At 38.2% G+C, this 14,843-nt stretch overlaps 2 protein-coding genes across 2 annotated transcripts; both read left to right on the top strand.

Annotated features, from left to right (window-relative positions):
* The first annotated feature begins 960 nt into the window (after positions 1–960).
* LOC132662498 (olfactory receptor 4C11) lies at positions 961–1,893 on the top strand. Its single transcript, XM_060607953.1, has one exon. The coding sequence runs from the start codon at positions 961–963 to the stop codon at positions 1,891–1,893; it is 933 nt and encodes a 310-aa protein (XP_060463936.1).
* Positions 1,894–13,892: 11,999 nt separating this feature from the next.
* Positions 13,893–14,843, top strand: LOC132662497 (olfactory receptor 4S2). Its single transcript, XM_060607952.2, has one exon. It carries the CDS (start codon positions 13,908–13,910, stop codon positions 14,841–14,843), a length of 936 nt encoding a protein of 311 aa, XP_060463935.2. The 5' UTR covers positions 13,893–13,907.

The following is a 14,843-nucleotide window of genomic DNA, read 5'->3' on the forward strand; positions in this document are numbered from 1 at the left end:
TCGACTCAGGTCATGATTTCACACGTGGTGAGTTTGAGCCCTGCGTCCTGCTCTGCACTGACAGCACAGAGCCTGCTTGGGATTCTGTCTCTCCCTTTCTCTTTTCCAGCCCCCACTACCTCAAAATAAGTTTAAAAAAAACTTTAAAAAATAATAATTAAAAAAAGAATATATGCTAAAAGACCCATAAAAATTCTGAATGAAGGGACAACATAATATAGTATAATTATTGTATAACTGTAAAAGTACATAGTGTAATGATAGATACCAAATTTAGAACTGTAAGCAACTAGAAATTATTGAGAGGTAAAGTAACAGGAAATAAATTTAGTCAAGGTAACAGATTAAAGTAAGTTTCACAATTGAGTGGACCAATTGATCACTGCTAAGACTGTCTCTCCCTCTCTCTCTCTCTCTCTCTCTCTCTCTCTCTGTGTGTGTGTGTGTGTGTGTGTGTGTGTGTTTAGGTTTTTGTTAAGGAAAACACTCTCAGTGTTTCTACATCATTCCTTCAATGTTCAGAATGTTTACTAGAAGAGACTTTATAACTGAACTACCAGGTTCAAGTAATAGGAAAGTACAGCATGTAAATCATGCATGAGTTGTCTCCATTTTGCAACATTCTATTCTCATAGGTCCTTGTTGTAAACTAAAGAAAGACATTCAGCTCAAAAAGATACCCTCTCATAACAAATCCCCTAAATTAATGTTTATTATGCCTGAAGAATCAGGTACTCTTTCATTATCAACATATTTCATCGTTTCCATAGGCAGTCAGGTGAATAAATTGTGAATATTGTGATTTCCACTTTATTCAAAAGAAAACAAGGGATTATCCATTGGTAAGCGAACCTTCCATGATCAAGCATATAGATTTGACCTCCAAATGGAGAATTCATTTCATACTTTTTTCTTTGCAGATCATTTCTAAACTGCGCTTTCTCCAGTTTGCCTGAAATTATGCAGCAAAATAACAGCGTAACTGAGTTTATACTATTAGGATTGACCCAAGATCCTATGAGACAGAAAGTGGTATTTGTAATCTTCTTCATTTTTTATGTGGGAACTGTGGTAGGGAATTTGCTTATTATTGTGACCATCAAGTCCAGCCGGACACTTGAGAGCCCCATGTACTTTTTCCTATTTTACTTGTCCCTTGCTGATTCCTGTTTTTCAACTTCCACAGCCCCCAGACTAATTGTGGATGCACTCTCTGCAAAAAAAATCATCTCTTACAATGAGTGTATGACTCAAGTCTTTTCACTACATTTATTTGGCTGCATGGAGATCTTCGTCCTCATCCTCATGGCCGTTGATCGCTACGTGGCCATCTGTAAGCCCTTACGTTACCCAACCATCATGAGCCGTCAGGCCTGCACCATCCTGATTGTTCTTGCATGGATAGGGTCTTTTATACATTCTATAGCCCAGATTATCCTGGCCTTGAGATTGCCTTTCTGTGGACCCAATTTGATTGATCATTACTGCTGTGATTTGCAGCCCTTGCTGAAACTTGCTTGCATGGACACTTACGTGATCAACACGCTGTTGGTGTCTAACAGCGGGGCCATTTGCTCAAGCAGTTTTGTGATACTGATGATCTCATACATTGTCATCTTGCATTCACTGAGAAACCACAGTGCAGAAGGGAGGAAAAAAGCTCTCTCTACTTGCACTTCCCACATCATTGTAGTAGTCTTATTCTTTGGTCCATGTATATTTATTTATACACGCCCCCCAACCACTTTCCCCATGGATAAGATGGTGGCCGTGTTTTATACTATTGGGACACCATTTCTCAACCCACTCATCTACACACTGAGAAATGTAGAAGTGAAAAATGCCATGAGAAAGCTATGGCATCTCAAAATTACCTCAGAAAACAAAAAATGAATCGAGGGTTTTGGTTGATTATTTAATCTGTACAGATAGCAAAGCTGACAGTGTATGTTCCGACTTCCCCAATGCTCTCTAATATAATCCATCTGATTTCCTTACTTTTTTCAGTACTTCTGCCCACAAGCTAGTAGCTTCTTTCATATTGCCATCCTGGTTCTTTCTTTTCCTGAGAGCTCAATTCTAACATTGGCAATTGTGAAATATTCCCCACATCTCAGTCTACACTCTGGTTTGGTAAGAAGAAAGATATTGACACAATCACAACTGTTCAAACAGTGAGCATCCATAAAGTATAGCCTGTTCTCTATGACTTGTAATTCTGACGATAGCACATTTCAGATAGGGTATCCTGTTTTGTCTTGAGCACTTTCAGAGCAAAGGAATTAACTTTGTGTGTCAAGAAGTTCTTTTAATTCTATCATTAGTTTCACTTTTAAAAGTTCCATGTTAGTGAACCAAAGCCAAATATATATATATATATATATATATATATATATATATATATATATATATAAAATAATTTTTCTTGTTGTTTTTTGACTATTAAGATAACGGAGGCATTATGTGTGAGATTTTTTAAATGTAGTGTTACAAAGGCCTTGAGATATTCTGCTAGTTTGTATGATTGGTATATAGGAATTACAACAAGAGAAATCTATAACTCTAAGAGGGAAAGAAGTAAAATAATATATGTTGTCAAGATGGAGTAAATATTTCAAAATACACAAAAGATACAACATATTTTTTGAGATTGAAGTACAGAAAGGTAGAGCCTAGCTTGAAGGAAAAAAAATGGATGATATTATTTCATTTAAAGTTGTGTTGTGTCAATGGAATAAAAGAAAGTACCAGAGGCATTCAGAAATACTCACTAGACTTGTCTCTAGTTAATAGAGGTAGAGAGAACCCACTTTTGCAGCAAGAAGCCTCTTTAATTCTCTATTTGTAGTATGGATTCTCAAGTTAGGACTGCCAATAGAATTTCGATGCCCATAGTGGGCAGAGCAGATTAGCAGATGTGCCCTGATTACTTGCATGCCAAAGTTTATATCATGAAGCTTTAAGATTCATTGATTACAGAGAATACAATAATTCAAAGGGATACATGCACCCCAAATTTTATAGCAGCATTATCTTCAATAACCAAACTATGGAAACAACCCAATTGTCTATCGACCGATGAATGGGTAAAGAAGATCTGGTAGACATACACAATGGACTATTATTCAGCCATCAAAAAGAATGAAATCTTGCCATTTGCAAAAACATGAATAAAACTAGAGAGTATTATGCTAAGTGAAATAGGGAAGTCAGAGAAAGAGAAATACCATGACTTCACTCATATGTAGAATGTAAGAAATAAAGCAAACCAGTATGGGGGGGAAAGAGAGAGAGAGAGAGACAGAAGAAAAAAAAAGAAAAAGAAAAAAAAAGAAACAGACTCTTAACTATAGAGAACCGAGTGATGGTTACCAGAGGGGAGGTCAGTGGAGGGAATGTCAATGGGTAAAACAGGTGATGGGGATTCAGGAGGGCACTTGTTGTGATGAGCGCTGAGTGCTGTATGGAAGTGTTGAATCACTATATTGTCCACCTGAAACTAATACCATGCTGTATGTTAAATAACTGGAATTTAAATAAAAACTTTAAAAAACAAACAATACAATTCGTTGATTTCAGTGTATTAAAGTGTATCACATCCTTGGTAACTATTACAAGATTCCATTTCATTTTGGGGGCACCTGGGAGGCTTAGTTGGTTGAGCATCCAACTCTTGATTTCAGCTCAGGTCATGATAACACGGTTCGTGGGCTGAACCCCACCTTGGGCTCTGTGTTGACTGTACAGAGCCTGCTTGGGACACTCTCTCTCTCTCTGCCCTTCCCCCACTTGCACTTTCTCTCTCTCCTCTCTCTCTCTCTCAAAATAAATACATAAACTTAAAAAAATTCCGTTTCACTTTTAACGCTGCTCATTATTTAACTGGGAACCCTTTCCAACACTAATATTTTATTCCTGTCAAAGATTATTTTATAACAAATTCAGTAAAATAACAAGTTTTCAGTGTTCTCACTGCTTTTTGCTTTCTGGGATATTATGAAGCTTCATGACTGCACTAGTGGTCCCAAAATTGGCATGTTGACATACAAAGATTATATATATTTAAGTGGTACAAGTTGATTTTTTGATACGCATATAATGTGAAAAGATCACCACAATCAAACTAATTAGCACATATGTCTTTTCTACATAGTTACCATTGTGTGTGTGTGTGTGTGTGTGTGTGTGTGTGTAAGAAGATTTAGTGTAAGATCTATCCTTTTTGCAATTTCAAGTATACATTATGGTATTGTTAACTACAGTAACCATGCAATATAGTAGATCTGTGGAATTTATTCATTCTGCATAACTGAAACCTTGTACCCTTTGGCCAACATCTCCCCATTTCTCCCAATGCCATTCTACTCTCTGCTTCTGTGAATTGAACTATATCATTTCCACATATAAGTGAGATCATGCAGTATTTCTCTGTCTGTGTCTTTCTTGTTTCGCTTAGCATCAAGGCCTCCAGCTCCATCCATTTTATGCAAATGGTAGAATTTTCCCCTTTTTAAAGTCTGAATAATATATATCACACATTTTCTATATTGATTCATCAGTCAAGGATGAGGTTGTACCACACCTTGGCTATTGTGAATAATGGTGCAATGAACCTAGGAATGCAGATAGCCCTTCACAATCATGATTTCAGATCCTGTGGATATATACCCAATGTAGAATTGATGGATGGTAGTTCTATTTTTAATATTTTGAGGAACCTCCATACTATTTTCCATAATGGCTGTACCAATCTACACACCCATCAATGGTCCACAGGGGATCCCTTTTCACCACATCGTCAGCAACATTTCTTATCTCTTGTTTTTTTGATAATAGTCATTCTAAGAGATATCAAATGATATATATTATGATTCTGATTTGAATTTCCCTGATGACTTGTGATGTCGAACACATTTTCATGTACCTGGTGGTCATGTGCATGTCTTTGGAAAAATATCTATTCAGACCCTCTGAAATCAGGGAACATGAAGGTCCATGGGAAATCTCCACAACTTCTATTCAATGTACCTGTGAACCTAAAACTGCTATAAAAAAATAAAGCCTATTATTTAAAAAAGAAGATGTTAAAAGAAGGTAAAATTGAATAATAGATGAAAATCATCTACTCAATTAGCTCAAAATAATATAGAAAAGAAATAAAATAAATTATAAAGGGGACAAAAAAGTAAACTCCAATAAGATGAACTTATTCCAAAAAAATTAACAATTACATTAAATGCAAATACATTGCTCTTGAAAGACAGAGTTGTCAGGATAGACAGAATAGTCTTTAGCAAAGAAAAGTAACGGACTAATGACACACACCTCAATATGATGAATCTAAGAACAAAGAGACCATACACTATGAGTAAATGCTATGATTCAATTTACATGAAGCTATAGAATAGTACAAAACACTAAACATTGAAACAGAGTGATATAGGGAGGTGGGAGAGAGGGGAGGGTGGGTGATGGTTATTGAGGAGGGCACCTGTTGGGATGAGCACTGGGTGTTGTATGGAAACCAATTTGACAATAAATTTCATATAAAAAAAAAAGAAACAGTAATACAAATAAGGACAGTAGTTACATCTGGGCGAATTAACTGAAGAAGAACATGACAGAACTTTCTGGATTAATAAAAGTATTCTAGATCTTTAATTTGTTTTTTTTTAATGTTTATTTATTTCCGAGGCAGAGAGAGACAGAGCATGAGTAGGGGAGGGGCAGAGAGATAGAGGGAGACCTAGAATCTAAAGCAGGCTCCAGGCTCTGGACTGTCAGCACAGAGCCTGATGTGGGGCTTGAACTCATAAACTGTGAGATCATGATCTGAGCCGAAGTCGGTTGCTCAACCGACTGAGCCACCCAGGCACCCCAATCTTGAATTTGTTAATGGCTATGTGAGTACATACATTTACCAAAACTTATCAGACTATATACTTAAAAGGTCTTCATTTCATTGTATGTAAAATTCATCTCATGAATAGAATTGTATTACCAAAAAAAAAAAAAAAATCAATCAATATCTCTAAGTCCTACAACCCCCCACCCGAAGTGCCTATCAAATCTAGTGAAAATTTCTACAGGAAAAAAGCAGAACAGTGATGGTTATTAAGAATTTAATTCCCATGAGTGGAAGATATAAAATATTTTATTAGAAAGTAATACATAATAGTGACTTTGAAAGATGCATTGGCTTCACCAAACTAAAAACCTTTTGTACTGAAAATTATGTCATCAACAAAGTGAGAGCCAACCCACAGAGTAGAAGAAAATACTTGTGTCTGATAAGAAATTTGTTTTCAGACTATATAAATAACTCCTACCCCTTAATAATAAAAAGATAATAACTCTGCTTAAAACTTGGTAAAATATCTGAATAAACAGATCGCCACAGAAAATATACAAGTGGCCGAAGGCACCTGAGAAGATGTTTAACACCTTTGGTTAATAGGAAACGCAAACCTCAGCCATAATGCGATACCACTTTATACCCACTAGGACATCGAGAATCAAAGAAGACAGAAAATAACAAGTGTCAGCGAGGATGTAGAGAAACTGGAGTTCTCATAAATTGCCAGTAGAATTGTAAACTGGTGCAGCCACTTTGCAAAGCAACTTGGCGGTTCCTTAAAAGTGTTAAACATGTATCAACAACGATCTAGCAATTCTTTTAGGAGACATTAAACATATATCCACACAGAAACTTGTACGCCAGTGTCCATAGGAGCACTATTCCTAAAAGCTGAAATTGAGAAACATTCTACATGTCAATCAACGGATGGATGAATTATATATTCATAAGATGGAGTTTTATTCATCAACAAAGAGGAAAGAAATACTGATACTTGCCACAGGGTGGATGACACTTATGCTAAGAACATTATGTTAAGTGAAAGAAACAAGTTACCAAAGATAACAAAGCATATAATTCCTTTTATATGAAATGTCTAGACAAGCAGATCTATAGTGGAAGTGGATTAGTGCTTTCTGGGGACTGCTGATGATGGTGAGGGAGAGGAATAAGAAGTGACTGTGAATGGGACAAAGCTGCTTTTCAGGTGGCAGAGATGTTGTAAAATTAGATAGTCTTGATTGTCTCACAGTCTTCTATATTAACAGCTATTAAATTATATACTTTAAATAAGTGAATTGTATACTATGTGGATTATACCTCAAGAAAGCTATTAAAAACAGATACTATTATTACAAATTTATTTCCCATAAATAGAAGGTATATAAATGACCTATTAAAAATCAGTGCATAACAATGACTTTGGATCTCTATTATGATTAAGTGTTTAAATGGTGAGCACTGTATTTGATCTTTTAATGTGTATAATTCATACAGAATGACTCTGAGAAATTGTATTATTGGGAAATCAATAGCATGTGGAATACAAAAAGACCAGATGGGGCACCCAGGTTTTTCAGCCGGTTGAGCGTCCAACTTCAGCTCAGGTCATGATCTCATGGTTCGTGAGTTCAAGCCCCACATTGGGCTCACTGCTGTCAGCACGGAGCCTGCTTCAGATCCTCTGTCCCCCTCTGCCTGTGCTCCTCCCCCACTCATGCTCTCTCTCTCTCTCTCTCTTTCTCTCTCTCACAGGGGTGTAGGTGGGAGCCAAGCACTATAGTCAGAAGATCTTGACAGGTTCAGCTTTAACTGAACAGCTCCAAATTTCTGCCTTCATAAAAATGAGATATTGCTCTCCCTTTGAATATCGCCATTTGCAAAGGTGGATGGATCTTTATGGGCATTATGCTAAGTAAGTCAAACATAGGGACACCTGGGTGGCTCGGTCAGTTAAGCATCTGACTCAGGTCATGATCAGCTCAGGTCATGATCTTGCTGTTAGTGAGTTCGAGCCCCACATCAGGCTCTCTGTTGTCAGCACAGAACCCACTTCAGATCATCTGTCCTCTCCTCTCTCTGTCCCTCCCCAGGTAATTCTCTCTCTCTCTCTCTCTCTCTCTCTCTCTCTCTCTATTTCTCTCAAAATAAATAAATAAATAATGACTTAAAAAATAAGTCAAACATAGAAAGACAAATACCATATGATTTCACTTATCTGTGGAATCTTAAAAAACAAATCAATAAACTGAACTTGTAGATACAGAGAAGAGATTGGTGCTTGCCAGAGTGGGGGATAGGGAGGCCGGGTGAAATGGGTGAAGGTGGCAAAAAGGAAGGAACTTATAGGTATAAAATAAACAAATATTACATATGGGAATATAATCATGTACAACATAGTGTCTACAGTTAATAACACTCTATTCTTTATTTGAAAATCGCAAAAGGTAGCTCTTAAAAGTTTTCATCACAAGAAAAAAATATAACTATGTGTGGTGATGGATGCTAACTAGACTATTATGGCGATCATCTTGCAATATTGAATTTATGCAATATTAAATCATTAGGTTGTGCAGCTGAGACCCATAGTAATGTCATTTGCTAGTTATAGCTCAATTAAAAAAAAGTGGAATCTATCTCTCCATGCTTCTATCTGGACTAAACGTGTGTGACACAGATAACCTTTAACCACATGAGAAGAATGTGGCAAAAGTGATTTCGATTAATCCCTAAAGGTTGGCTTGAGAGGTCTTGAAGCTTTTACTTTTGTGAAACAACCATTGCCCTAAAACAACTGTGGTATATATGGTAGAGCCCAATCTACGCTCCTGGAGAATGAATGAGAACTGGCATATCTGAGCCAATTCCTGAATGTGTGAATGAGGCCATCTTGGACCAGGTACTCCATTCAAACTCCATTTGCACCATTCAGAGTGTTTCCAGGTGAAACGAGAAGAAGGACCACCCAGCTGAATCCAACCCCAACTGCAGAATCATAATCAAATAAATTGCTTTTATGCTTTTAAGTCTTTAAATTTTGGTTTTGCCATTTAAAACCACCAATTTGGGGATTAAACTTTGGGGCTGTAAGCCACGAATTTCTGGCCTAGTGTTTGCCAGTCTGTAGCAGTAGATAACTTACACACCTCCTAAGTTCACACAAGGCAGAAAGCGGTAGATAAACACTGTGAAGTGTGGGGGGACTGTCACACCGGAGTTCTTAAGACTCCGGTGGTCTGGGAGACACAGAGATTCCCTCAGTTGAAACAGAAAGTGTTTTCTTTTTTTTTTTTTTTTTAATTTTTTTTTAATGTCTATTTATTTTTGAGAGACAGAGACAGAGCATGAGTGGGAGAGGGGAAGAGAGAGAGAAAGACACAGAATTGGAAGCAGGCTCCAGGCTCTGAGCTGTCAGCACAGAGCCCGATGTGGGGCTCGAACTCACGAGCTGTGAGATCGTGACCTGAGCCGAAGTCAGACGCTTAACTGACTGAGCCACCCAGGCGCCCCCAGAAAGTGTTTTCTATTCACATCTCTTACCAGTAGGAAAGAGACACAGTATTTTATGGGCCTTTAAATTTGGGAAGTGACATATACTGTATGTGAGGGTGCTAGTCCAAATCTTTTATCATGTGACTATAAAGATGATTAGTTTTCAGGAGGATCCACTGACAAGGGCAAAGCACGAAAGAGTCAAGTCCCTTTGGGGTGAAAGTGAATGTCACCTGAGCAGTCAAGCAACTGAGAGCTAACAGCTGAGTGTGAGGTGCATCAAGCAAGATTCCCAGATTGTTATGTCATCCAGGGTCCTGAAATTCTCTTGCCTGTAGCCCGAGATGCCTTAACAATGGACTGCATTTTATTATGATATTAAAAGACCATAGACGAAGAAATTTCTGGAAACTATTCTCCATCTTTAGGTCGTTTGTGAGCCTGACGTGACAGGACTTTGGATGTGAGCCACATGGATGTGAGCACTTCTGAAATCCTACCCACGGACATTTCCTATTGCTGCTGAGGTAGAAGAGACTGTGTGACATGATTGGAACCTAAATACACCCAGTGGCTTTCCCACAAATCTCGCCTCCTGCTCTGAATGCCCCCGCTGCCAGTTCGGACTCTGCCTTTTCCCACAGCTGCCGGAAGAGTCCAGTGACATGGCCAGACTGCAGTGCAAATGGCCCACTGTGGGGTGAACTTTGGCCAGTGGGAAAGGGAAGCCAATGGCTACATTCTCCCCCTTTGTGGCTATTTACAGATTGGAAAAGGAACATACAGTCTCCCTTAAAAGGTCCAGTGAGATAAAAAAATCCACTGTGCAAGTCGATACACTCCATCTAAGAGTAGAAACAAGTATGGGTCTGGGATATTGGACGTTATATGGAAAAGGAAGCAGAGGGTTTGATGAGTAGGAAGGAAAAAGAAAGACCAGCAAGAATGAGGAGAAAGAAAGAGTAAGGAACAGGAGAGGAATAAGAAAGAATATTAGTGGTCAAGAGTCAATGTTAATGGCTTACACTCAAAAAGTAAAAGACTGAAAGCCTGCAGTACGTTTGTCCCAGGTATGAGCTAGAAGTAAACTTCCCACCAATTTCTCCAGAAATCAGCAGAGATTCAATTAAAAAGAAAAACAGTGAACCCCAGTGACACTATTGAACCAACTACTTTCCAATCAAATAGAACTTTCAAAGGAGTAGAATTAAAATTCACTAAATAACCCCAAATCGATATTTTAACCTATGTGTTACATTAAGTATTTAATACCTTTGTATAGTTAAACATATTAATCCCATGAACAAGATATCAATCATACACGGTTACTTGTGCTTACTGAAATGCTTTGGATTAGTGGTATGGTCCTAAATGCGACAACTGACTGGTTTTTAAACTTAGCAAATAAAGAAAAATTAAAAAACAAATTTTAACACATTGACAAGATCATTGTTAGTTCTCTATCGCGGTTCTGAATATGGAAGGAGACTTTGGGAGAAAGGCTTTCCCCAAGGTCATTAACATTTTGCATCATTCTCTGAATGCACCAAATAAGAAGTAGAGAAAGGAGCATTTGTTGCCAAAGATACTGTGAAATTGCAGGTTTCAGCAGGTGAGAGACAGAACCAGGAATGAGGAAGAGCTGACTTTTACCAGCACTTGAGTTTTGCAGGTCAGAGATTCTCTGATATTAATTATTCACAAAGCAATTCCTAAGGCATTACTCGCTCATGGATAGCCGCACCCAAATTATCTCAGAAGAGATACAAATATAAAACAAAATTTGAGCCCTGAACAATACTGGTGAGGATTTTTTCTTCTAAAACTTAAAATAAAAAGGGTTATTGAAAAGGGGAGTTAAATAAAATTGCTATATCTTGAATACCTTGTAAGATAATTATGAGACACTGTTCTCAGAAATAAGGGGAGAATAAAATCATTAAGACGATGATGAGATAATAAAGTGCATCTACACATGATTATAAATTACATATATTTATAATCATGTATAAATTATGGTAGCATGATTGTGAACAAGAAAATAACAATAATTTCAAAAGAAATGGAGGCATTGTCATGTTTGAAATGCTCAGAAACAAGAGGAAGAAATTATTGGAGATGAGTCTTGATTCAAAGAGAAATGAGTTCCTTTAGGACCATATATATAGACTGAATAAAAGAAGGATAACACCCAGGCTGTGTTTAAATGCCAGTTTCTTCTAAATGAAAACCAAGCGACATAATTCAGTTATCAAAAACTATTATCAAGCCCTCTTGAAGGGCTCTCTCCAGGAGAAAATAGCTGTTTTGTTTTGTTTTTTGTTTGTTTTTGTTTTGTAATTCAGAAAGAAAAACGAAGGAGAAGAAACATGTAAAATCAGGGAGGGTAATCTTGAGTCTGAGTCTGAATTAGTATCGCCATTTCAATTTTTTACCATTGTTATGATCATCATTATTTTGTGCTGAATAAGAGGAGACACACCTGTAATGACTATTCTGTTAGCTCTAATACACAGACTTGAGGAAGCACAGCCTTGTAGTTTCCCAAAAGCTGGAAGTGAGGGGCACCACACCATGTTACTGCAGAAAGACAGTGGAGGGCACAGACTTAAGTAGAAGCCGAAAGTGCTGCATGTGACAGATCTTGAGGGGATATGGCCTCAGATGGACAAAATTCCTAATGATGAGCTAAGACACTGTGAAATCCCACCCTAACCTACAACTCAAGGAATCATTTCCGTCTGTGGCTAGTTTGGGGAAGAACTTGTACGTTTAAATCAAAACTATTTCACGTACCCCTTTCCATACATACGTTCTGGTGACCTCACTAGAGCTCTGGAGGTCCCAGCACTGAAGATGCAACTTATATGGTCCTCTTCCTAAATCGATTTAAAGCATTTCCAGTGATGACCTCTTTGAAATATGTAAAGCGTCCTCAGTGGGAGAACTGATACATAACTAGCATGAAACCTGAAAGATTAAAAGGATGCATGAAGGAATTAGTGAGATTAAGGGCGGAGTCCTTCGTTTTCTTTTCTCTTTATCTTTTTTACTGTTTTTTAGCTGACAGACAAATGTTTAAAATAACTACGGCCGGGGCGCCTGGGTGGCTCAGTCAGTTGATTAAACAGCAGACTCTTGATTTTGGCTCAGGTTCTGATCTCACGGTTAGCGGGTTAAAGCCCCCAACTGGCTCTGCGCTGGGGCCTGCTTGGGATTCTCTGTCTCTCTCTCTTTCTCTGCCTCCCCCCACCCCTCTCTCTCTCTCAAAAATGAATCAATCAATCAATCAATCAACCAATTAATCAATCAATCTACTAAGGCAAAGTAATCCCCAGGGAATCCTCAAACACTGAATCTAAAGATGAGAACTTACCCCTAGATTTCACTTCCACTCCTTTCAAATCCAAAGGGTTTTGATGTGTCTGTAAAAGTTCCTTTTAAAAAAAATTGTTTTAATGTTTATTCATTTTTGAGAGACAGAGATAGAGCATGAGAGGAGTGGAGCAGAGAGAGGGGGAGACACAGAATCTGAAGCAGGCTCCAGGCTGTGAGCTGTCAGCACAGACCCTGATGTGGGGCTCTAGCCCACTGACTGAGATCATGACCTGAGCTGAAGTCGGACACTTAACCAACTGAGCCACCCAGACGACCCTCTAGCAGTTTCTTTTATTGCTTTATCTTCTTTTTCATTTTATTTTATTTTATTTTATTTTATTTTATTGCTTTTATCAGGGTTTCATGGCTATTCTAGCTGACAGAACTGAATTGATTTCATAGTAGAAATAACTGTTCATATGATAGCGTATAACAAAATTGAAACTTTCTTATTTCACAAACGGGATAACAGAAGCCCCTGAAACTAAATAATTTATCTAGAGTTACAGCACCATTGTCTCAGAATGAGATTGGTATAATATTAGTTCTCTTTTTAACTACACCCATCACCACCTCTTGGCTATAAGAGCTTGATGTCAAATAGGGGACCATAAATTCATGGACATAAAAATCAGAGTTTTCTGGGAAGATGCTGCGGAGGTCACCCACCCCCAACTACTTGAACACTCATGGTGATATTCAGACGGGAAAATGTGGTACATGTTTTCATTTCTGTGACAAAAATAAGGCAAGCTTTTCCAGATATGTAAATTTTACCATATCCCCCAACACCGAATTGTTTCAAAATTAAGTTGAGTGCCTTATACAGGATTAGAATTAGTAAATTTCTAGAAACAAGCAGATTTTTAAAAGCTTTTAAAAGGGTGAGATTCTTGGTTAGATGTATGACTTAGAGAATTTGCTTTATCTCTCTGGACTTTGTTTCCTCATCTGAGGTGAAAGAATGGGCTATCAGACGGAGGCAAGACGATCAAAACACGTACATCTCAATTTCTTTAAGTATGCATGCAAAGCAGCAGCAAGTACCCATTTTTCCATTTTCAACTACTGTGATTCTCCATTTATTCTGAGTCAGAAATAAATGTCTTTTTTGCTTGTTATGTTTCTCTTTCAGGTAATTTCGCTGTCTCTTGGGAACTTGGCATGCTAGACTAATTCCATGGAAAAAATAAACAATGTAACTGAATTCATTTTCTGGGGTCTTTCTCAGAACCTAGAAGTTGAAAAGGTTTGTTTCGTGGTGTTTTCTTTCTTCTACACGGTCATTCTTCTGGGAAACCTCCTCATCATGCTGACCATTTACAGGGGCAAGCTTTTCGGGTCTCCTATGTATTTCTTCCTCAGCTACTTGTCTTTTGTGGATATTTGTTACTCTTCGGTCACAGCTCCTAAGATGATTGTTGACCTGTTGGCCAAGAGCAAAACTATCTCCTATGTGGGGTGCATGTTGCAACTCTTTGGGGTACATTTCTTTGGTTGCACTGAGATCTTCATCCTGACCGTAATGGCCTATGATCGTTATGTGGCTATCTGTAAACCCCTACACTATTCGACCATCATGGGCAGTGACAGATGCAATAAAATGTTGCTGGGGACGTGGATAGGGGGGTTCTTACACTCCATTATCCAAGTGGCTCTGGTAGTCCCGTTACCCTTTTGTGGACCCAATGAGATCGATCACTACTTTTGTGATATCCACCCTGTGCTGAAACTTGCCTGCACAGACACATACATCATTGGTGTTGTGGTGACAGCCAACAGTGGTACCATTGCTCTGGGGAGCTTTGTTATCTTGATCATTTCCTATACCATCATCCTGGTGTCCCTGAGAAAGCACTCAGCAGAAAGCAGGCGCAAAGCACTCTCCACCTGTGGCTCCCACATTGCTGTGGTCATCATCTTTTTTGGTCCCTGTACCTTCATGTATATGCGCCCTGATACTACCTTTTCAGAGGATAAGATGGTGGCTGTATTTTACACCATTATCACCCCCATGTTAAATCCCCTGATTTATACACTGAGAAATGCGGAAGTGAAGAATGCAATGAAAAGACTGTGGGGCAGGAAGGTTTTCCCAGAAGCTAATGGTAAGTAG

Source organism: Panthera onca, chromosome D1, assembly GCF_046562875.1.
Source record: "Panthera onca isolate mPanOnc1 chromosome D1, mPanOnc1 haplotype 2, whole genome shotgun sequence".
NCBI classification, from domain to species: domain Eukaryota; kingdom Metazoa; phylum Chordata; class Mammalia; order Carnivora; family Felidae; genus Panthera; species Panthera onca.

Bases quoted from the DNA above. Each gene is read 5' to 3' on its own strand.
- LOC132662498 (XM_060607953.1), top strand. From the start codon at position 961: ATGCAGCAAAATAACAGCGTAACTGAGTTTATACTATTAGGATTGACC.
- LOC132662497 (XM_060607952.2), top strand. From the start codon at position 13,908: ATGGAAAAAATAAACAATGTAACTGAATTCATTTTCTGGGGTCTTTCT.